The sequence below is a fragment of the Pleurodeles waltl genome, chromosome 10 (assembly GCF_031143425.1).
Source record: "Pleurodeles waltl isolate 20211129_DDA chromosome 10, aPleWal1.hap1.20221129, whole genome shotgun sequence".
In the NCBI taxonomy this organism is placed as follows: domain Eukaryota; kingdom Metazoa; phylum Chordata; class Amphibia; order Caudata; family Salamandridae; genus Pleurodeles; species Pleurodeles waltl.
The window spans coordinates 81,875,778-81,900,592 of NC_090449.1; the positions used below are offsets into that span (position 1 = coordinate 81,875,778).

The following is a 24,815-nucleotide window of genomic DNA, read 5'->3' on the forward strand; positions in this document are numbered from 1 at the left end:
ACCCTCCTCCAGATTAATGTAGCCATTTTTCGTCAATTTGTTTCTGAAAATGTTTCCCACTTGTTTCACCGATTTCAGAAAATAAATCCTGAACTTCCGTTAAGGCCTTCTTGAATTCCATTTGAGGCACAAAAACAATAAGAATCTGCCCACCCTCACTCCACTGGCTACACACGAAACACAGTGCAACCTGCAGAAGGCATGGACCTGTGTAGGTCATGCATTGTCTCCTCTTTCCTAGTTGTTGTGGTGCTCACTTACAAAGAAAACTAAACTGATGCCGCATTCACATGTTCTTGAGTCCTTACCCAGTAGGATGGCCCTTTGAATGTGGTGCTCGCTACATCTGGCAGGCACGGTCTGAGGTTCAAAAATTTGAACCACGGCAAGGCCATCTCAAACTAATAGTTTTACGAGGTTGAATGAGTACCATTGAATTACATAGTAGTAATGCATGTTATTTAGAGAACTTAGAAATAGCAACTGTGCTGTACTGACTGTTGATAAATACAGGATAGTACTAGTATTACAGACTAGACAAAAACAATTGATGTGATCCTGCAGACAAAAACTAAATGGATCGCTACTTCGGACTAGTGTGGCTCCCTCCGACATTCAACAACTTGACAACTTGTATCTCTATAAGTTGTATTGACCTCAAAAATAAGAACAAAGTTGAACATCTCATGTAAAGAGGCCATTTCGCAGACAAGACTGGACTAATTATCTGTTTCATATGGCTGTGTTTTCTAATACCCAAACACTACACTTATTGTGTATTTCCAAAGATGCATTGTCCCGCTAATTGAAGGAAGTAGACAGATTACATCTGGAAAATAGTTGATATCCTTTAACAGATGGGGACTAAACATTTTGGCCCCTTTAACAACCCTAATTCAGGGCCACAGTGATGGTCTGACCGCCACCAAAGCAGTGGTCCGACCTCTTTCGCGGAGGTCAAACCGCCACATTATGACCGTGGCATTTGGGCCACAGTCGGACCGCCAACACTGCCATTTTCCCTCCACTGGAGGGACTGGCTGTGCTGGCGGTCCTAATCCACCATGGTAGCATCGCCCTGGAGATTACGACCCCCCTCTCCTCCAGCTTTTACATGGCAGTTAAAAGCTGGTGGAGACAGGGTGCAGGGGGCCCCATGGGGGCCCCTTGCTCTGCCCATGCATTTGACATGGGCAGTGCAGTGTACCCCATGGACAGCCCCATTGCACTTTTCATAGTCTGCATTGCAGACAGTGGAAGTGCGACGGGTGCTATTGCGCCCTACCCACTGCAACATTGTCACCAGCTCAATTATGAGTTGGCGTCAATGTTGTGGGCTGTTCCCCACTAGGCCAGCGGGGAACTCCTAATGGGGCCCTCTGCAAGGCAGCCGCACTGGCGCCAACCTGACCGCTGGAGTTTGGCGGGCGGCCTTTTCCAACCGCCAAAGTCCTAATGCCCCCCTTTGCCTCTTCCAAATGGAGCAGCACCCTCCCATTCCACATATGAGAAGACTGTTTGTCTTTTGTGGCTGGTACAGTGGCATTAAACATATAACATTTTAACTCATTGTCAATGGTTGTGGTCATCTCCTAGTGCCATGAGCAAAAAAATCAACTCTTCATAGAATGTTGAGTCTTTGTGCTAGCCAGGAATGAGGTGAAGTAGCTGTGCTGCCTCAGCAATTTGGACAGGAGTGCATGAATGTGGTCAACGAATGATGTTAGTCTGTCAGTGGCCAAGATTTGTAGCAATCAATCCAAAAATGTGATGGTTGTATGGCAGACTAGTGAGTTTAACACTGTAAGCTGGCACACATACCAACTCAAGAATATCAACTACTGACATACTGTTAAGGTAAGCATACATAAGGGAGTACAGATTTACTATTCTTAACTTCAGATCTACTTACCTTTACAATATAGTGGTATTCAGTATTGTGGAGTTGATGTAAGTGCAGATCGATATAAAAATACTTATCATTTTGGAAGAAAGCCAAGCAAAATACTAGTCCGTGGTTCAGATTATATAGTACATTCAACATAAAATAGTATACATATGTATGCCGGTATCTTTGTGACTTATAAGTGCAAAACCAACTACAAAACAACTCATCAATGTACATGAAGGTAATTTTACAAGGAGTAGGGAGTTGCGGCAAGAGAGATACTGCATCAGGGTTAAAGATTTAGGGCCTCATTATGACTCTGCCACGGTGGCAGTCGGACCGCAGCCAATGTGGCGGTCCGACAGCCACATTACAACTGTGGCAGTTGCGCCACTGTCGGACTGCCAGCACTGCCAGCCCTCCTCCACCGGAGGGGCTGGCAGTGCTGGTCGTACTAATTCGCCAGGGCAGGGTTGCAAGCAGCGCCGCCCTGGGGATTATGAGTCTCTTCTCCACCGACGATTACACAGCGGTAGCCCTGCCATGTAAAGGCTGGTGGGGACGGGGTGCAGGGGCCCCTGTGGCCAGCCTCGTCGCAATAGCAGACAGTGAAAATCGTGACGGGTGCTTGTGCACCCTACGCACTACAGCATTGCCGCAGACTCTATTATGAGCTTGCATCAGTGTTGTAGACCGTTTCCTGCTGGACCATCATGTGGAAACTCTGTTTCCACCCGCTGACCCAACCGGAAACTCTTAATGGGGCCCGTGGGAATGGGACTGAACTGGTGGTAACCTGACTGTTGGAGTTTGCCGTGCAGCCTTTTCCGTCTGCCAAGTCATAATGGCCTCCTTACCATGAAGGAAGAGGGCACTGGGATGAGACTTGTAGGGAGCTTTGAACAACCACAAGAGCAGCCGGACTTCAGTTAGCAGGGGCAGTATTGGGGAGGGATGGGAGTGGGAACTCTTCTGCAGAGATGCTGCAAAACCTCACCAGGGTCCATGGGAATACTGCAAAGTCACCCAAATAGACTGTGTGGATATTAAATGGTATCAAAGCGTAATGAACCCGCAAATGTTCAATATAGTAACTGTGCCTGTGGGATTTGAGTCCCTCAATACACATTCATTTTAACAAACAATATTCACTAGAGAGGTGAGATGATTAATGCTCTAGAAAACAACTAACACAACCAGAAAAGAATCTTAAATACGTGTTAATGTACAGTTTTTAACCTTTTTTGTACTTCTTTGTCCTTAACAGTAACCTCTATGTGTACAAACATAACAAGGTGAGTGTGGACTTGGCCTATGCTTATAATAGGACCTGTTGATGTACCTAAAATTATGCAAAATATGCTTATCCTCCAGATAGTGTGAAGTAGTCCTAAATCCAATGTGTCATGAGGCTGAAGATTGAATAAGATGGGACTTGTCACCGAGCTAAAACCGAAGTTGTAGTAATTGAGCAATGTAGTTCTGATCTCGCCAAGGCTGTTAGATATATCATGATATCACAATGCTATGATTACATATTTATAATTAAAATAAAGTTTGTGCTAGGTGTATGGGGGCGACATGGTTATTTTGGAAAAGCTAATCTGCCTCCCACAATGCACCACAACAAGTCGTCAACAGAGCGCCACCTACTGTTACTGGCTAAAGGCAGGAAGAAGCTCCACTTCTTTTTTTAAATTAAAATGAGTTTATAATATATATTAACAAACAGAATGCAAACATGCATATTTACTCCTCCTATCACTCAGTTGCCCAGGAATATACATTCAAACACAGGAAGCAGCAAATGAATTAATAATAGTAATAGAACTATGAACTGAAATTGATACAAGAGATTGCATCTACCCCAACATTTTGCTTTAACTGGTGAATTACATCGTCAGGCCTCTCCTACACTTGAATCCAATTTCCTGCAGGTCAGGAAACTCGTCAAAATGGACATTTTTAAACAAACTTGAAAATGTCCAAAAAGGGTAGGGTTAGTGCTGGAACCATTTGGGCCATTGGTTAGGGCTTTCCCAGAAGCAATTTCCCAGCCACCAACTTGTGCCAGGCATAAATGTTGCTCCCCCAGGAACCCACTTCAGAACACCGCTGAACCTGAGAAAGATTAGAAGAGGACTGAGCCAGCTGTCTGTGACCTGAGACAAGCCCTGAAAAGTCTAAACCTGCTTTCTCATGCCGAGGACCACAAAGTGGACTCTAGGGCCCATATTTATACTTTTTTAGCGCTGCATTTGCATCATTTTGTGACGCAAAAGCAGCGCAAACTTGCAAAATACAATTGTATTTTGGAAGTTTGCGCCGTTTTTGCATCACAAAGTGGAGCAAATGCTGCACTTAAAAAGTATAAATATGGGCCTAAGAGTCATAGGGCTGACATTCTATTAAAGCTATAAGGACTCAACAAACTACAAGAGGCTTTTTGCTGCAACTGCTTAGCTGACCAGAGGCAATGGGACCAAGACTGGACCCTCCTTTTTGGTCTTTACCAAATGCCCTTTGGGTCTCTAAGGCCCACAGTGATTGCCTTGGGGGCTTTAGAAGAGTACTCCTGGGGTGGATTGGGACTTAAAATACAAAAGCTAGCAGGTAACATTTTTAATAAGACAATCCTGATAGGTGAATACGACTCACGTTTCATTATGGTTTGAGTCAAATTGCTCGTAAGTCCTGGACTACTGCAGCCATTGACTTTCATTGCTGAAAATTGCTTCCTGGTGCTATTCCTACTTAAAACATTTAAAAATCATATCTTTGGTTCCACTTAGTTTTTTGTAATTTTCATGCCATTTTGTTTATTAAACTGCTCTAAATTAAATCCTATTCTAATTCGGTTTGGGATTTTTATTGTTTTGCATTTCGACTTTATTACTGTTTTGGTACTTCTAAATACTTTACGCATTGCTGTGACTCACACCTGTCTGCTCTGTGCCATAGCTTCCAGGGGGTTGAGCGCAGGTTAACTTACTGACTTTAAGGATACACCCTGACAATGGTTGTGATTGTTCCATGAGTCGGGTAGTCACCCCACCAAATATTAATCCAATTTCTTAAATCATCAATGTACATAGATGCAGAGTTGAGTATAGTAAACCTATTTTTACTTATATCAACTTACTGTTAGCATTATGGCATTGAATATTCTGGATGCAATATTTTGGCAGGATGATAAATAAAACTCGATCTGTAGTAGAACACCTCCCAATCCATACCTTCTTTCTCTTCCTCCCAGTGCTCCTTAACACATTGTATTGCAAACTTCCGGTAGATAATACCTACTTCGTAACATCTTGACATATTAGCTATTGCCTATCTACCCTTTCTGTCCACACTTGCTCCCTGCCCACAGACTACTTCCCTCACTTCATTACTAGGACCTCAAGCTTTAACCCAATCTCCTTCTCCCCTTACATCTCTCCTCACATTTTTTATACTCCTTCTTTCCTTCCCACCCCATTTCCCTTTTCTTTTCATAACTCTTTAGCACCTCCCCAGCTGCTGACTAGATAGGTAGCTTGTGCAGAGCACTGTCTCAGATATGTATGAATAAAACATAGAGAAAGTGGGATGCACTAGGAAGGGAGACAGAGGAAGATGAATACAGAGAAATACAGGAACTGGAATGCACACGGACATGATGACATTGGGATAGGAGAGGAGTAAAACAGAAAGATATATGGACAGGGAGGACAATGGACACTATGTTAAGGCAATATGAGATAGAGACAGATTGGAACTGGGACATTTGCCATTTGTGACAACAAAGCCAAAGCTCAGACAGTATGTTGCAAGATACAGCCCATCTATTAAGCCCTTCTAAGGGATACCTACCATCACTGTCACATGGGTTAGGTGAAGTGAAAGACAAATTTAACACCTTTTAGAAGAAAGTCACAATAAACAACTTAGATCAAGATGCAGGGCACCATAACAGGGTAAACATATATAACAGATCACACCATCCACTCCTGACAGGTGTGGTGCAAGCTCATGATGCCACATTCCTATCAAGCCACCCATCTCGAAGACCTAAGCGCCTTATAGCTGTAGGGAATGAATATCCCCCAATTTTTGAAGGAAACTTTAAATATGGAGTGGAATCTACTGTCAGAATGTCCTCTTCCACAGGGATGTTATAGTGAAGGAAATTCAGCTGTTGAATTCTGCACTTTATTTAGAGTTTCCTCTAGAAACTAGAGGATTCTGAGTTCTCCAGAGTGGAAGGAATTGGAGGCACACTGCATTTAACACTTCAATTAAAACTGAATACCATAACATCTTAACATTCCAATGTGACACTTTATCATTGGAAACTGAGCAGAGATAGTATCGAGTTGTAAATATAGGGAAACAGAAATACTGGAAACAAAATATTGTGTAACATAAATATCATGATGCAAGAATATCGCTGACAAGAATATCGTTTTTTTTAGATAAGTAATATAATTTTTAATAAAATCAATGTTTTACTGTCGTTTTCAGTAGTATAGTTGTTTTTTAATTATTTTAATGTGTTTTAGCTGATAGAATAATTTTATGTGTTACAATTTTTTATATCAATGTTATTTATTTCAAGATACAGCACATCATTTTTAGTAATTTAGATTCATTTTTATTTAATTTGTGATAGTAATTTATGGTGTTGTATCAGGTTGTTGGCTTTGTAGGGGATAGGATGGGACATTACTTTGGTAATAATTAATTATGAATTATTTAATACATTTTATTTAATTACAGGATTGAAATGTATTATGTAAATTACATAATACTGATTTATTTTTGTTATATGTAACGTGGGCTATTAGGTTTGTAGGGCATAGGGTGATAAGTTAATTAAGTAGTAACTAATTAACAATTAATTATTATTGTTAAATATTTAAATGAGGTTTAAATATGCATATTATATTTTAGGGGGCCTGGGTGGGAAGTTAAGTAATAACTAATTTACAATTTGCTATTAATTATTAATTAATTTATTTTAAATGATGTAAAATATGGAATACTAATTTATTATACATAGATTTTATATTCTGGATGCTAGATTTATAGGGGTATTCAGTAGATAGGAAGTTATTTAATTGATAATTAAACATTATTAATTATTATTTAAACATTATTATTTAATTGAATTTTAAATAGGTAAATTATGGGATACTGATTTATTTTAGTTATTTTAGTTGCAGGCTACTAGGTTTGCAAAGGGTCTAGGGTGGGAATGTATTATTAATTAAATATTTACTTGATTTTAGTTATATGTTAGGTGTGGGCTGCTGGGTTTAGAGGGCTATACAGTGGGAAGTTAATTAATTGATAATTGAATAACAATCATTTATTAATTGATACTTATTGAATAGTATTAACAAACATATATATATTTTTCATGCTAATTAATAATTTTATATTAGGAGTTTAATATGTTTCTATATGTAATATTTTTTAAGTGAAGTACTGTCCCTACTTTTGCTTAGCCTGCAATAGGAATAGTAAAATTAACTGAAGTCTAACATTTTCCCTATTGTTGCACTGCTTGGAATGGGAATAGTAACTTTCACCCCTCTGAAATCCAGCGCTTTCCCTACTTTTGCTTAGACTGGAGTGGGAATAGTAAGTTTAACCCCTCAGAAGTCCAACACTTTACCTATTGTTGCACAGATTGGAGAAGGATTAGTAAATCTAAGCCCTCCGAAGTCCAACACTTTCCCTACTATCGCAGTGACTGTAGACTCCTGTTGTATGACCTAGAGCAGGAATGGGAATAGTATATTTAATATGCTTAAATTCCAATAGTTTTCATAATATTGATTAAATAGATTTCATAGCATGAATTTATTTTTTATATTTTATAGAATTTGTTTTTATTTTTAAATGTATTTTAATGTCTATAGTATTTATTGTAAATGTGTTTTTGGGGTTATACATTTTTAATATGTTTTGTTGTCTCTGTGAATTAATATAGTTTGTCTTATTGAAGTGCTTATATTTTTTATGGTTTTATGGTGTAAAACCAGACCTTGCAGAACAACGATTTTTTTGTGGACAAAGAGTATAATAGTGACTCTTGGTGAATTTAGTTACATGTGACTTTCACGGAGACAGCCTCGCGGGTTTGCAAGATGTGGCCAACAGTAGCCATAGTCTTCTCAATGAATGCTCAGGAGTTCCTCTAAATCTAATTGGACCATCAAACTCTGCATAAATTTTGGTGCGCTGAGTACTTGTGGGTAGCTTTGTATTGTGAGTATTTGTTCCAGGAAGAACACTGTATGTATGGTTTTGTTTGACCTTGATTTCTGGTAACCTTACATGTTCTATTAGTATTTGTCTTCAGCTTAGTATCTTTCAACAGTAACATACAAATTAACAACATTGAGTATGAATGAGAGAACTGGGACTTATCAGATCTTGAGGAAACACTGATAATTGTTCACAGACATGTTGCTCCATGAGTTTATGATTTCCACCTGCTTTCTCTTTCCAGCGTCACATTACAAAACCTTGTGCAGTTGTTTCTCAGTGGGGAGTCTTCCTGCAAGTTTAGTTTTGCTGAATACGCCTGCTCAGAGGTGAGTTATCCATCTTACTGTGTGTGTGTAAGAAAAGTGGATGATTGATAATTCAACCAAAAAGAAGGACAGTTATGAAAACTCATTTTCCTGGCACAGAATTCCTACTTCCGACCCGCATTCATTAACATGTGCAGAATTCAGTAGTACTGCAAATTAAAAAGTTGTTGAATCTGTTAATATTATTATACTATGTTTTACATTTTATAAAAATCGTATTATTCTGCATCACAGTGCACAGACAGAGACATATGTCTCACCTGTTTTCCGTCACACTCCTGGTAAGGCACCGAGAGCAGAAGACTTCTAGAGTGGACCTGTGTAGTAAACCTGTGTGTCTTCAACACCAACACCTACTGCACGTCCTCTGCATTCACTGCAGGTAACTCTAGATAGTGCCTTGGGTTCAGCTGAATTATTTTCTCTGTAGCTTTACGTGAGACAGCCCAGGTATCTTGCTTCTGGCAAGAGCTTCGTCTTCTGAACAGGTGTAGAGAGCCTCTTAGGAGTCAAAAGGTGTATTTTCAACATACAAAAATTATCCTCTTTTCTGACTATGGTGTCCTTGAGAGCAGCAGGTATCCCTTAATGACCAGGTGGTTTAGCAGATTAAACCCAGAGGGTCTATGGACAACTATAGGTTGTAGCTGAGCTCTTGCCTCTTTAGCAGGTCAGGACATAGGATGCTGTGAATAGGATGACAGTCGACCTCTTTTGTGCAGGTATGCAAAATGGCAATGTCATTGCATGCAGTCCTTTATTCAGACGTTGCACTTACTGATCATGGGCTGGGCTGCAGGAAGTGGCTTCGCCCGGGGAAGGTGGACACAAAGAAGTGTTTCTTCATCAGAGAGTGAGCGATAGTCCTGCAGGGGAATACAGGGACTGGGAGATAGCTGGTCTGACTATGAGTTAATATTATGAAGAATCCAGAACCCTTAGGGGGGACGTACATATGGGGAAACCTCAACTTCATCCCTCCTGTATCCAAGCACTATTAGTATCCCCCTCTTACACGCTGCTCAATTGGAGACCCTGGTCATGGCCGGATTTGGATTTCTCCCTTTGGTTTCTTGCTCCCCTAGTATCAATACACTAATCTACACAATGTAGATGTAGCAATACTTACAGTAACGGGATAGATCCAACTCACCCTGCAATGTGTCATCCCCAAGGATAACCTAAACCACCTTGAGGTGGGCACAAGTTCTGGAAGTGGGAAAATGGGGACACTGTCTGGTGGTTTCCGATAGGTCTTCTTCACATTTCTAGAACCAAAGACAAGAAAATAATAGGAACGCTAAGTACTCAGTCTTATGTTAGAGGTGGGTATGATGTTGTGAGTAATACCACCACCAAAACCCCCTTCCTGAGCAGGTGTCACAATCGTGTGTGTCTTTGTAATGTTGACAAGGGCAGCATGCTTGTGAGCTTGGGTGATATTAGAAACTACTTAGCTTTGCGAGCAGCCAGAGTTTGTGTTTTTTTTATTTGGTAATGAAAAGACAGGTAAGTGCACCACATTAAGTAACTTCCTGATGGAAGAACAGGAAAAAAAGTTAAACAAAAACAGAAATAAAGTTCCTTACTCCAGGTTCACTACCCCTGTCCGATTTCCACACCCATCCTTTACAGGTATTGGTCCTTTGTGTCCCCAGCTTTGTGGTGTCCTATCTTTTTCTCTTGTTAGGGTCTACTCAGAGTAGTAGGCTAAAACACGCATTTTGGGCTATGTAATGGAATGAGCAACCTTCTTTTTTGCTGTTTCCAGGAGACTTTTCATTTACTAGTCGCAGAAAAGGGTTCTCAGGTCTTACGCATCTCAGATTTTAATGCTGAGACTGTGTGCTCAGTTTAAGTATGGGGCAGGGTCCAATTTAGTATTTATTGCCTCCGATATTCACCTTAGAAGGAAGCCCATCATATGATGTTTCTCTTAATTTTCTGCTTATCTCTAAAAGATACAGGCAGATTTACTTATAATGTATTCAAAGCAGTGTAACTAGGCATGCTGCTGTACTGAGGTGCCTGAATGGGAGAGAAATGAGAAGCTTAAAAGTGAGAATCAGCACACTCTTATTGAGGTAAAATCACTCACACTGTTTCAAACATAACATAAATGGTGTAGTCATGGGGTGTCACCTTCTGATCTTAGGTGTAAATTAAATTTGCAGTGTCCTAATAGCACTATTCCTGTCCCCAGTGGGTTTCCTAGTTTGACCCATAAATCCAAGCTCATTCATCTTAAGGCGTAAACAATTTGTAATCAATGTATAATCAATTCAGTCAACTGAGTTCCCAAATGTTATTTATTCCATGTTTCTATTCTCAGGAATTCATTATAAACACATCCAAAAGTGCATTCCAAACAGCCAGTGTGAATTACAGAAATCCAAAATCTATTCAAAGGAAATTTTATGATTTACACATCATGCTGAATGAGTTTGGATTCAAGAATTAAACTAAGAAGCCTACTGAGAACAACAGGTGGTGCCAGGGGGGTAACAAAGGGTAAGCGGCCATCCTAGAATAGGACTAGTGCTATTGGAAAACAGAGAGCTGGAAAGCGACATATCTACTAAGATATGACACTCTTTAGGTCTTTCCCTGTGCTGGCGCACACGAGGCTGCCTAGTACCAATGCAGGCATCCCTTACGCCATGGTGCAAGGGTGCCTGTGTTATGGGCAGAATCGTTTTGTGCAGAAAGGGATAGTTTCATGCACAAAAATAATCCGCAGAGGCATATTTCTCCTTGTTGTGTGCTGGGGAATGCTGCAGACATAGACATAAATATATATTTTTTTGTTACTCCTCACTGAGGAAGGCTAGCATTTTGACGCACTCCCAGGTTCACTTGCTTTATTAAATCTGGGATTGCTCCAAAATGCGAAATACATGGGTGGATGCTTGGGAACCCCATGCTCCAGCCATGTAATGCCTTCCCAATGCAAGGTAACCCAGTGACTCTGTGTAGCTTATTAAATGCCCAAAAGTATTTTGCGTCCAGGCTGTAACACAAAAGTGACGCAACCCTGATGCAAAACCTTAGTAAATCGGCACCTACAACTTTGCGACAATCTCGGCCTTGACACTTTTCCTACCAGAGTATTGTCCCCCACGTGAAATATGGTGGAATTGATACTTCACCTTGTAGACTGTTACTTTTATGTTATCCAGTTTCTTAGCAATGGTTGTGATATAGGCCCGATGGTAATTACTCATTTCTGTATTATACACAATCTTAATCAATTACTTTATAACTTTGACTCCAATATTACTGTATTCATTTTAGTTGGTGGTCTAGGTTTCTGTCATGCAAAATATGACCGCCACCTGGGAAAACTGTCTCTCTAGCTGTATCCCGGGACATGTATCTCGGTACATTCAGGCTGTACACACACCCATGTTCTTTGTGCCATTGCCTTTGTCTAAAAGCTGTAATCGTGGACACCATCAATCACATATGGATGCAATGTCAAAGAAGAGTGTGAGAAACCAAACTTGATTGTGACTTTTTTGTGAATTTCAAAAGGCAGTTTATTGTATCTGGAAAGATGAATCAATTTTTCTCACGAGATCATTGTACCCTCCTCTTATTTTTCCCTTTCTGATATCTCATGGCGTCTGATCTGTTATGCACAGGGTTGTTCAGAAAAGTAGTTAGTCAGTACTTTAAAATTCATGTATACTGTTTTGACCACAAACAATACACTGTTTGAAAGGTAATCCAGTCAGCCAACATTCCCTTAGTAACATTAGGGGGTGCAGCGGGGGAAACGATATTCATTCTGGAGCTGGCTACATTTCCAGTGAAAATGTGCGGTATCTTATATCAAGAGCGTTTGAGAAGCTTTGGAATTTTTAGACAAGGGGAGAGCTGAACGCCAACTTCTTTGAGCATACATTACAAATAAAAACAATTTCTTGAGCTATTTTCACATGTGGCGTGGCGCGGCTCAGCCAGTCCAGGAAAGTTGCTTGGCAATACTTTCGCGTATGTGGAAGACTAGCCCTCTGTGTTGAGCTGAATTGTAGATAATTTAATACGTTCCCTTTTCCCCTGCCATAGGAAGTAGCATATGATTTGGATGATTTTTTTAAAAAAGATTGACAGACTTCAACCACCACATTCAAAAATATAAAGGTGAACAAGGGAAGAACTGATATTTTACTAAGCAATAGCATCCTATGAATGTTAGAGGTAGAGTATGCCAATTAGTTAGTAATGCATTCACTGTATTTAATATGGAGACATAGTTTAGTTTGTATAAATCCAACAATTTATGGTAACTGAAAATGCCCAGATACCTCATTGATCTAGTAGCCAAAAAGTGCTCTTGCATGACAATGTGCAAATTCGAAGGTAAACAATGAAAAAGAAGAAACTCAGACCTATTCTGGGTAATCTTGTAGCTTCTGATATCAGAAAAGGTGTTCATTTTACTAAAGGTATTCAAAAATATTGTGAGCATTACTTGCTAAGTAAAAAAATCACTTGGGGCCAGATGTAGGAAACGTTTAGCGACTCGCAAACGGCAAAAATTGCCGTTTGCGAGTCGCTAAACGCGTTTCCCAATGCAGAAATGCATATTGCGAGTCGGTACCAACTCGCAATATGCATTTCAGAATCGCAAATAGGAAGGGGTGTTCCCTTCCTATTTGCGAGTCTGAGTGGTATGCACGCGGTCGCAAATGGTGTCGCAGTTACCATCCACTTCAAGTGGATGGTAACCCACTCGCAAATTGGAAGGGGTCCCCATGGGACCCCTTCCACTTTGTGAATGGACCCAAAAATATTTTTTCAGGGTAGGTAGCGGTCCAAGGGACCACTACCTGGCCGGAAAAAAAACCGAAACGAAAGGTTTAGTTTTTTTTTTAAAGTGCAGCTCGTTTTCCTTTAAGGAAAACGGGCTACACTTAAAAAAAAAAAACTGCTTTATTGAAAGCAGTCACGAACATGGAGGTCTGCTGACGACAGCAGGCCTCCATGTTTGCGAGTGCCTATACTCGCTATGGGGCCGCAATTTGCGACCCACCTCATGAATATTGATGAGGTGGGTCATTGCGACCCCATAGCGAGTTGCAGTCGGTGTCTGAGACACCGTACTGCATACCAATTTGCGAGTTGCAAATTGCGAGTCGCATGGACTCGCACTTTGCAACTCGCTAATTTTTTATTTGCTACATCTGGCCCATAGTCGGCAAACAGTTTTAGTTTTGAGGTTCCAGGAAGCAGGGGCCGAATCTGAGGGTCTAGCCTAAGGGCCATGGCCAAGGTTTCTAAAAACAAAGCAAAAAGAACTGGAAACTTAGGGCATCCTTCTCTGGTACCCCTTTTTATTGGAATAAGCCCTACCGCCAGTGCATTAATCATAACTTTAGCCACCGCCTTGACATATAGATTTTTCAACAGTTGAACTACCTTGGGGGGATACCCAAAGCAAAGCAAAATGGCAAACAGAACATCTCACTGGACACAGTCGAAAGCCTTCTGAGCATCTAGCATGATGACTGCGGCCTCGATCTTATTCCTAGAATAATAGTCAATTGCTTGAATAAGAAAGTTTGTATTGATTGTCATTGATCTGCCTGGCAAAAAAACATTTTGGTCGCCATGTACCACTGATAGCTTGGTGGATGCAATTCTTAACGCCAACATTTTAGCGAATAATTTATAATCACAATTTAACAGACTGATGAGGCGATGTGAGCCAGGGTCTGTAGGAGGCTTGTCCTTCTTCAGAAAGCTTACAATAACCACCTCAGTGAACTCACTATGCATTTTCCCTCCTTCTAGAAACGCATAGAATAGCTTTGTTAAAAGCTTCACCAGCTGGACGGAGAATACCGTATAAAATTTGGTTTGCAGGCCAACAGTACCACATGCCTTAGCATTAGGCAGGAGATTGATGGCATTCTTAGTTTCTGTGATTGTAGTCGGAGCCCCTTATCATATCTTCTAGTTCCCTATTTAATACCCGTAATTCTACTGGATGCAAAAAGTCATCAATTGCTCCAGTCAACGGATTGAGAGTAGAGGTGTAAAGATCTGCATAGTGATCTAAGAAAACTTTGTTAGTCTGCACAGGCTCTGTGACAATGTGGTTCTGTTTAGCATCAAAAATAGATTTAATGACCCTTTGCAGCTAGAAAGCATCCTGTATATTCACTTTCCTCATAGGGCTGCTGAAAACATATGTTTTGATTAATTCATTCCTTAGAGATAAAGAATTGCATAAATCTTTGACCTGCACCATCCAAGTTCGCTTTGGAATTAATTGTATGAAGAAAAGTACCTGCTTTGCAACCTTTCTCTAACTCATATTGTAGGGAAGAGATTGCCTCTAAACGCAAATTATTAATTCGAGCTAGATTGGAGATTGCTTCTCCTCAAATAAAGGGCGTGCATGCCCCCCACAAGGCAGCAGTAGACGCTGTGTCCTCATTCCACTTCAGAAACTGTTCAAGCCTCACCTGCATGGCTGCCACACAGTTTTCCTCAGTTAATAAAGATTTATCAAGTTATAACTGTGGTCGCCCTTGCAAGAGCCTGCATCTTAAGCTCTACAAAGGTAATGGAGTGGTCGGAATAGGGGTTTGAAAGCATGCCAGTTCTAGAGGTTAAAAATAAGTTGATATGCAAGACAGAATTAAAACGTTTAGAGTAGCATGTGAGTTCTCACTCTGTAGGGTGATCAAGCCACCAAGGATTTACCAAACCTAGCTCTCTTGATAGCTTGGCAAAAAACCAAGCTGATTTTTGGCCTATTCCGATAAATATGCAGGAGCAAGCAATTCCAGGTTACATCTTGAATAATATTAAATTCATCCTCAATTAAAACAAAACCCTTAAGAGGTATCAGATCATTGTAAACCTCTTCTGAGGGGGTCGTTTCATTTAACTATGGGCCCATTAAAGCTGACCAGGCGGATTACTTGATGATAGACCCATAAAGTAATCAAAATCCACCTGACTTTAGGGTCCCACACAACCTGAATCACCTCACCTGGGAAGTTTTGAGCCAAAAGAATCTCCACCCCCCCGCCCCGACTGCCACATTTACAGACGCATAAAAAGCATAGGAGGAAAATCTGTAGGTTGGCAGAAGCTTCCAGATGTGTCTCCTGAAGCAGTATTACTTGAGCCCCAATCAACCTGAGCCAGTGTTCTGGAAGCTGCGGATCATGTTTTTAAATTCCTTGCTGCGCCAAGCGAACACCACCAGCATATACACCTTCCAGGTCTGAGACCCACTGCTTCACTTCTGATATTCGCACTGTAAGCTCTTGCACAGTAGTGTGGATTTGACAAAGTTGCTGACCTGTTCTTTTGTTCTTCTTCCTGGGAGATTTTTATTACCCTTAGTTCACCCAAGATCTGGAGAAGGACACTATTAGCGTCTGATGATAAATCTTGTGTGTTGCCCAACTCCACCACTTGGGATGCTACTTCCCTACTTGTAGATCCCAATTTGGGGGGATGAGATATTGCTTGTAGAGCTCACCCATTGATCTCTTGTGCACTAGTGGCCTGCGAAAGGTACCCAGAAGCTGAACTCAAGGCCGACTGGGGAAAAGTGAAGATTGCTTGTGGTTGGCATGCTGAACCAGGAGTGGCATGGTAGTTTGCCTGTTCCGTCCCCCATTCAGGACTGAATGCCTTATGTCTCAACCCCATGCTCTTTTCCTTGCGCAGTGCCTTGGGACCCCGTTCTGGATGCACCACTAGGTAGAAGACTCAAAGCACTTCCATCTGTATCAGGGGTCCAAGGACTTTTCTGCTATTTTCCCCCTCTCTCCTCGCTTTTCTTCATGACTGTGGATTGTGAAGCTTCTGGATCTAAAGCCGTTTTCCTCAGCTGTCATGAGAGTCTCCAATTCTCTTCCTGAAATGGGCTAATTTCGAGGGTACATAGGAGGGGTCCATCTATATCTTTGCGCACTATGTTATCAGGAGAATGATCGGTGAGATGTTTAAAGGGTCCAACCCCAGGGTCCTAAGCCAGCTACCTTTTGTTCCTGAGGCATGGCTATGATGTTTTGCGGTGCACAAAGGTTTGCGGGTGGCTTGATTCTTCGATAGCGAGTCTCTTGAGAACTGATTCATTGGTTGCCGTAGGTAAGCGCCAGTGCTCGAGCTACAGGAGCTTCTTCCGCAACAACTCCAGGGTATTGCTCTGCCCTGAGGGGTGCCTAGTGCATGACTCTGTGTTGCGCTTCCACCCACCCCCACCAGGTCTTTGACATGCAGTACTGTAAGACTGCTTTTATTTCGTAGGTGCTGACGCTACTGGTGTTACAGACAGACCTTCTAGGTGCTTGTAGCTCCTAGAGGATTTTAAGCCCCCCCTCCTTCAGGACATAAAGCGTCTTTACACTCTCCTTCCATCTCCTCCTCCTCAGGAACACCAATATTTGTAGATAGCTACCCAAGTCTTACTATGCCTATGAACAGTTCAATAGTAATGATGAAGTTGCAAAGATTCTTTTCTCCTTAAAGTGGCCGCACGGGTAAGTGCTTTCTCTTCCCAAGTTTTATCAAAAATATTGTGTCCATGCAGATATCTCGTCCATCCCACGCACTCCGCTAGAGACTCACCACCATGGAGAACTCCCTCACCTATAAGCAAGCTGAGAATTCTGACACAGGTCCTTGCAGGCTGGTAAGCGAGAGGAGGAGGAATCAAGCCGCATGCCACACTGCCAGCCTACATCTTTGCTGGCTCTCCCCTTTCCTTATCACTTTGGCACAGCCCATCTCATGCACCCGGCCTCCATCTCTCCAACAAGTGGGGCTGTTAATATTGGAGCTATGCGCTCTTAGGGAGAAATTTTTGGCAACGGTCAGGAAGCTCGTGCAGAGCCGCTGAACGCCTCGTCCGCCATCTTGGATGCTGTCGGACGCTGTTGAATAACAGATGTACCTCAGCCGCAGAGCATGACGGGAGCTCTATGTAGCCTGTGGGTCCTCTCTGAGTATTTGCTTTTCAGTGGAAATAGGAAAACACGAGATTTTCCTGCATTCCTACTGCTTTGGTGACCTCTGGTGTCAAAGCAGTCCAAGTGCAGCCTCTACCTCTGAGCACTGTCCTGTCATTGATGCTCACACTGTGACCCACTCTGGTCATAGTAAGTCCCTAATATGCCTTTGTGACAATCCACTAGGTCCCAAGACCTAGGTCCACTCCATTTTTTAGAACACTGCTTTTCTCTTATGACTTTGGCACGCTGTGCATTGCTATGTAACAGCCAACTCTGAGTATGGTGTTAGTTAAGGGTAAGAAGCACAAGCATGTTTCCATCTATCTTCAGTGAGAGAAGGAAGAAGCTTTTCTTTTCGAATGATCAGGTATCAGGATTGAGGCAAGGAAGCTCACTGTGCATACAGATACCTGCTGAATCACGGTCCTTCCATAATGTATTGCAGCTAGCATTCTTGTGCTTATTTTTACATCATGATGGTCTAAAACCATGCTTCTAGGAGCCACATCCACTCTTACCAAACGAACAGTGGTTATTATCAACATTTGCATTATTCATGCACCTAGAAGGGGTCAATCTGAAATTCTGCCTACTGCAATGCCTACATTAGCCCAGAAAATCTAGGAGTTAATCTTTGAGCTGTGCACAGTACACTGAGAAACAAATAATCACATCTTAATGAAATGCAAACATATCCTTGTATTGACATCCTTTATCTGAGGTCCGACTGGACTGCTGTGAAGAGGAGTTTGAGTGCTGGAAAATGAAAGTGTGATAGAGGTAGGGAAAATAATGAAACATTACTTTAAAGAGGAAATTCAAGGAAAGGGTACAAAGAAAGGGAGTATGACTTATGTGAGAACTGGTGGTAGAATTTACTATAGTAATGAACAAAAGGAAGGAAACAAAAGCAAAATTATTCATAAGCACAGAAAAAGCACAATGCCTGTCCCTTTTACGGACCGTAAAGGGGTACACAGTGAAAAATACTGACTTTTACAATTTTTGAAAATATTGAAAAATCCCACTAGAATTTACAACAAATTTAATATGAAAATGGGAAAGCTTTGGCATATTTAATGGTGTCATCCAGTAAATGATGTCATAATAGATCTCAAAATCCCAAGTGACATCATCAATCAAAGCAACTTTGTAGAATGTCTATTGTTGGTGATTGTTACAAATGTAGGACTAGGTAAAGAGAACTGTTTTTCTCTCTACACTGCATAGGCAATAGAAGGCAGTCACTTCACACAATCCCCCAGTCTGCACAACTTCCTAGCATTCCAAGTGTGCACTTTAAGCATCCCGTCATCCATTAAACTACTGAATGGACAACATGGTTGACTTGATGCCTTTTGCAGGTTGGGTGTGCCCCTTGACTATCAAGGACAGAATATCATGGTATGGGAAAATCGAGGATAAACTATCAAAACTGAAATATTTGATGGTAAGTAAGTATAGAATTTCTATACCTAACTCCACAGACAGGTACTTTGACTATATATATATATATATATATATATATATATATATATATATATATACATATATACTAGAAGATGCAGGATCACAAGAAAACAACAGTCAACCAGGGCAAAAATCTGGATCCCAAAGGATACAAAGAGCCACAAGAAAATGTAATATCCAAGAAAGAAGTGACTCAAACAGATGATCTCATTAAAGAACAAAAATATATTTCTACTACAACGTTTCAGCTTGTAAAAAAAAACGTTGTAGTAGAAATATATTTTTGTTCTTTAATGAGATCATCTGTTTGAGTCACTTCTTTCTTGGATATATATATATATATATATATATATATATATATGCATATATATATATGTATATATGCATATATATATATATATATAAATATATATATATCTTCAAGGTATATAGATGTGGAGTTAGGAATAGTACATCTATTATTCTTCTGTAAGCACTTATCTGCCGAAATTGTAGTCTTTTATATTTTTCCACAATAGCAAATATATCACATGACAGGCATTTTATGTCCTAAATATGTTTTACAAGGATATTGCTCCATTGGGTGTTGATTACCAATGACTTATTCCAGTGGGCCGATATTTTTGAAAACAGTACTAAAGTGATGATACTGTTGTCAAACATACTATTGGGCTACGATATTCTGACAGGATACCGTTATTGCACTGTTTGTTGACCCAAATACATGCATCATTAAGCACCAAGATTTATATTTATCTTTAGATATTTATTATTTAGATATTTATAAACATTTTCAGATGTTGCTGTATTTACGGATTTCAGCATTCTTGATATCAAATATCTTTATTAATGTCAGCAACCTCTTTGACGTTTGATGCAGGACCTGCAACAATTCATTGCCATTGGCTGGGACCCCTGGATATTGGACACATGTGAAGCCTGAGAGTTCTACACCATTTATAAACTCCAAGTTTTTTATAAGCCGTTTCTTTTTGTATTTCCAGAATGCTGTGATTGCCAGTTTGAATGGACAGTTCGTGATTCGACTAGAATCCTGTTACGACAATGAGACGGTGCTGCATCTGGATCCCCAAATGTCAGTCCTGATGTTTTCAAGATTCGACAGTTCTCAGTTTGACCTAACTCTACCCAGCTTCAAATCAGAGGTAGGCTTCACGGTCAAAGCAGTTAATGGAGGTTTGGACAGCTAGTAAATGTTTTTAAGGTAAGCATGCTGATTGCCACAATGGGGACTCTGTAGAAATGTACAGTGTCACTGGCTGGTTTTGTGTGAGAGTGCCTTTATGCCACTGACACTGTTTTAAAGTCTATGTGGTTCTTAAGATTGGCAAAACCTGAGACTAGCTTCCAGAGTATGAAGAACTAGTGAGGATAACTGTTGCTCTAAGAATAGATGTGAGGAAGGGTGGCTAGTAACCTTTGAAAGTGGTATGCGAGCGAAGTGCCCCACCGCCTCCCAAACAACAAAATATACCCCCCCTCCCTTCAAAAGCCCAAAATAAAACAGCCCCTCTCTCCAAAGCCCCAAAATAAAACACCACCGCCCTCCAAAAGCCCATAGTACAACAACTACACTAACATTTCAATAAATAAAATACAAATAAAATGTACATGCCCACTGCTGCACATCCTCCTCGGTGTTCTGAAACTGTAGTCTGCTGTGGCACGGGTGGAAGAGCCCCCGTAATAAATCTAGATGCTGCCCGGGTGCTATTAACCAACATGAGAGAGGTGCCAGGATTGGATGGAGCGGGTTAGCCGGAAGCTCCTTCATGCCCTGGAGCCTGTGTGTGCTCTCCACCCAGCTGTATAAGACAGCTTGGGATGGAGAGGTTCAAAGTGCACGTCAGGCTGGCCATAGCAAAAGAGCCGGCCAAACTGACTTGCACACTTTGGAGCATCCAGCCATGTCTCTCGGCTCGGGGCACCCGGGGCAGACTGGTGGCTGTGGTCCGCATATTGGTAAAAAAAAAATGGCAAAGAAATCATTTCACTGCCATTTTATTTTTTTTACGCTCGGCTGGCAGCGGGCGGGGGTGATGCTTCCCTGCCCTTGTGGAGAAACCGCAGCTGGATGTGAGAGTCACGTCCATGCAATGAGTGGGATCTTATCATAGTCTGTGTGACTGATATGTTCAGAGACTTGTCTATAATGACCCAAACTCAGAAGTCTGAAGTATGTTAAATAGAAGGAATGCTTGAAAACAGGTTCTTATGCGGGAGATAATCTGACCAAGCCCAACATTTGGAGGTTCAGACATGAAAAAATGTTAAGATAGCTGGTGGGAGTGGGGAGGATTTAGATGTGTTTTATAGGAGTCAGTGAAAGAATTTGGCAATGAATACATAAATGTATTCTACCAGTTATAGGTGTTACAGAACCAATTACAGCTTCATTACTTTTTCTGTCCTATGATCACAATGAAACAGCTCTAAGGTTCTGTCTCTGATGTTGTAGACACCTCTTTTCATTTCAAATGTAATGTCCATGGTCAGCACGTCAGTAGCTGAGTGCAATAGATAGCTTCAAGTTCAGAGGGAAATCGATACTGCAAGTAAAGTTCATAGCCAGCCTTCATTGACCCAGGGATGAGATTGCACCTCCTGAGATAGATCAGCAACACACGTCCCGAAATCCCATGTAAACATCATGCAAGGTCAGTGATTTCATGATGTCTGGGATGCTGCAATGTGGCAACTGATGATCTGAAACTGCTCTGTAGTAATGCCAGCACAGCTGCTGTTAGGGAAGGGATTGTAAAGACACCAGTCAAACTCTCTGGGATTGTCAAGGCACCGTTAAGTAAAATCCAAGCAGGTTTCTACTACATCCACAATGAACATCAGTGAGAACAGTTTAACTAGAAATAATTTCAGTGGGAATTAGCTCATGATTGTTGGTCATTCTGAAAACGTGAGAATCAATCAATTAATCAATCGGAATTTGTAAAGCACTGTCACCCCTAGGGGTATCTAGGCGCTGAGGGTGCCAAGTCTACATCGAACAGCCAGGTCTTAAGTTTATTTTTGAAGTCTGCCATGGAGGGGGCTGTTCAGAGGTGGGGGGGGGGCGGTCGTCCCAGGTCTTGGTGGTAATGTAGGAGACGAAGCGACCACCGCTGTGGCTGCAACAAGCAGAAGAGAGGGAGAAAGGAGCAGAAAAATTAGCAGAAGAGACAAAGGGGCAGAAAAACGAGCAAAAGGGAGGGAGAAAGGAGCAGGAGATAAAGAAAAACAAGCTGAAAAATGAGCAGAGGAGAGAAAAACAAGCAGAAAAATTTGCAGAAGAGAGGGAGAAAGGAGCAGAAAAATTAGCAGAAGACAGGGAAAAAGGAGCAGAAAAATGAGCAGAAGAGAGCGAGAAAGGAGCAGAAAATCCTGCAGAAGAGAGAGAAAAACGAGGAGAAAAACGAGAAGAAGAGAGAGAAAAACGAGCAGAAAAACGAGTAGAAGAGAGGGAGAAGGGAGCAGAAAAACCTGCAGAAGAGAGCAGAAAAGTTAGCAGAAGAGAGGGAGAAAGGAGCAGAAGAGTGGCACAAACCAAGGCAGCAGAGAGTGGCTGCAGGCAAATTGGTCAGGAGACTGCCACAAGGGGAGCTGGCCCGGGTAACGAGTAACTCACCCAGCACATCCCTACCTTATTCTAATCATGTATTTATATATTGTACATTTACAACAAACGGATGCAATTAATTTGCCACTGAACTCTAGGACTGGACTGGGACATGGAGAGTGGGATTATATTTATGATGAGTAAGAATTTTCGAGGGAAGGATGAAGACCAAGGTGATAGGTTGAAGAAGAATATGGTATAATGGCATTACGATCGAATATTCAGAAAGCCATATTGACCAAGTGAGTTTTCAATTTAAGCATCGAACCAGAGGTGTTGTTTTCTCTTCCTAAGTGACTTGAGGAAGTGATGTTCGGGTGATTGAGCCAGTGAATCTTTCTCCACTGAGTTGCAGAGTTACTCAGTGCTCGGATTATCTAGGAAGAGAGAAGACCACAGAGATTGCAGAGAGGAGCTTTCTGGTGTGAGAAGCCGGATTTTAAACTAAGGGTGAAAGAGGCTACAGTCCCACAAAGCGTAAACAATATATTTCCTATTAGGTAAACAGAATTCTGTGAAGAATCCTTGGCTCACCTAGGTTAGCTTAGCACATGCAGCAAGGTCTTTGTCAGAGAAAAATGCACGTGTTAGATGTGCAGAAAAATGAACACAACATTACAAATATATAACAAATGATTCAAAGAGAAAGAAATGTGACGATTAAAATGAAAGCAAAATGAAGAAAATCGAATGTAGATACTAGGCAAGGCTGGAAATAGCCAAACAGGGCTCCTTGGGCTCCTCAAGGCCAAACACTTTTTCACGTCCCCTTAGTCATTTCAAACTGTGCAGTCTAATGCTCTGTTTAGGAAAAACCTTCAAACTGTATTGTAAGATTTATAATCTTTTGGGCAGTCCTTGAAAAGTTCTCTAACTTTGTTCCTCATGTTGCAAAAATCTCTAAATGTTCAGGACAGTCTTCCAAAGTACCTAGCCACAGGCTCAATGTAGGAGAAGGCTCCCACAAACTCCCACTTAGATCCACAGCTAACCATCCAGGTGCAATGGATACAGGATCTCCTGTGCAGCAGCTCCAACCTCCCCAGCTTGCAGGGCTTTCTTCACTCTCCATATACAGGGGAGACGTTTAACAAGGACTGGGTACAGAGCTGCCTAGTGCCCGCTGGTCACCTGTTATCTTCCAGGTAGATGCAGTGTTCTCTGCCTCAGGGCCTTCTGCAGACTCCCCATTCAGCAGAGAAGTTCTACATGGTAGCAGGCCCCACCCCAAAGGGCAGCACCCGTACCCATATGTCCTTGTGTGCCAGCACCTGTGTGTCATCTTTAGTGGTAGGAGCAACTTTCTAGTCCAAGATATTGAAGTTAATGTGGGATACATAGCATTCTCCAAACTCTCCTATCATGGAGTTCTAAATGCTTGCAGCAAACAGGTATCTTCTCTTCTTTAGTTGGAATAAGCTCTCTCCCTTGGAGTGTCCTTCGAGTAGCTGTTGTAAAGGTGAACTCAGCCGTGAGTGGTTACAATCCTTTAAAACAATTACACTAAAGTTTTTGTACTTTCCACTCCTAATGTTCATAACAATTATCACTCTGTTTCTGATTCAGAAAGGACCTCCACTTTAAAAGCTATTTCTAGCTCATGTGTGCTGCAGCAAAACATAATGGGAGCCTCATACGTCACCCATAGTCCCCTCGAGTTCTCTCCACACCCTGCCCAAGGTCAGAGGTCAGCCCATATGGAAAAACATCATTAATACATTTCAGATTTGAATACTATACAGCTGTTAAACATTTGTGCACATTTACAGCTTACCACATTTTCACATCTAACACTTCTTTATAATAATGGTTTTAGGGGGTCATTCTAACCCTGGCGGTCGTCGACCGCCAGGGCTAAAATGACGGGGGCACCGCCAACAGGCTGGCGGTGCCCCGCAGGGCATTCTGACCGCGGCGGGTTGGCCGCGGTCAGAAGTGGAAAACCGGCGGTCTCCCGCCGGTTTTCCGCTGCCCTTTTGAATCCGCCAAGGCGGCGCAGCGCGCTGCGCCGCCATGGGGATTCAGACACCCCATACCGCCATCCTGTTCCTGGCGGTTCGCCCGCCAGGAACAGGATGGCGGTATGGGGTGTCGTGGGGCCCCTGGGGGCCCCTGCAGTGCCCATGCCAATGGCATGGGTACTGCAGGGGCCCCCGTAAGAGGGCCCCACAATGAATTTCACTGTCTGCATTGCAGACAGTGAAATTCGCGACGGGTGCCACTGCACCCGTCGCACCTTCCCACTCCGCCGG

At 41.8% G+C, this 24,815-nt stretch overlaps 1 protein-coding gene across 2 annotated transcripts in view; it reads left to right on the plus strand.

Moving 5' to 3' along the window:
- The window catches only part of LOC138261134 (otoancorin-like), a 208,860-nt gene that overhangs the window by 89,175 nt on the left and 94,870 nt on the right, over nt 1-24,815 (plus strand). For both annotated transcript variants that reach the window (XM_069209811.1, XM_069209810.1), the window contains exons 5-7: nt 3,156-3,183; nt 8,391-8,475; nt 19,934-20,095. In XM_069209811.1, coding sequence (XP_069065912.1) covers nt 3,156-3,183; nt 8,391-8,475; nt 19,934-20,095 — 275 coding nt within the window. The remainder of the gene's footprint in view (nt 1-3,155; nt 3,184-8,390; nt 8,476-19,933; nt 20,096-24,815) is intronic.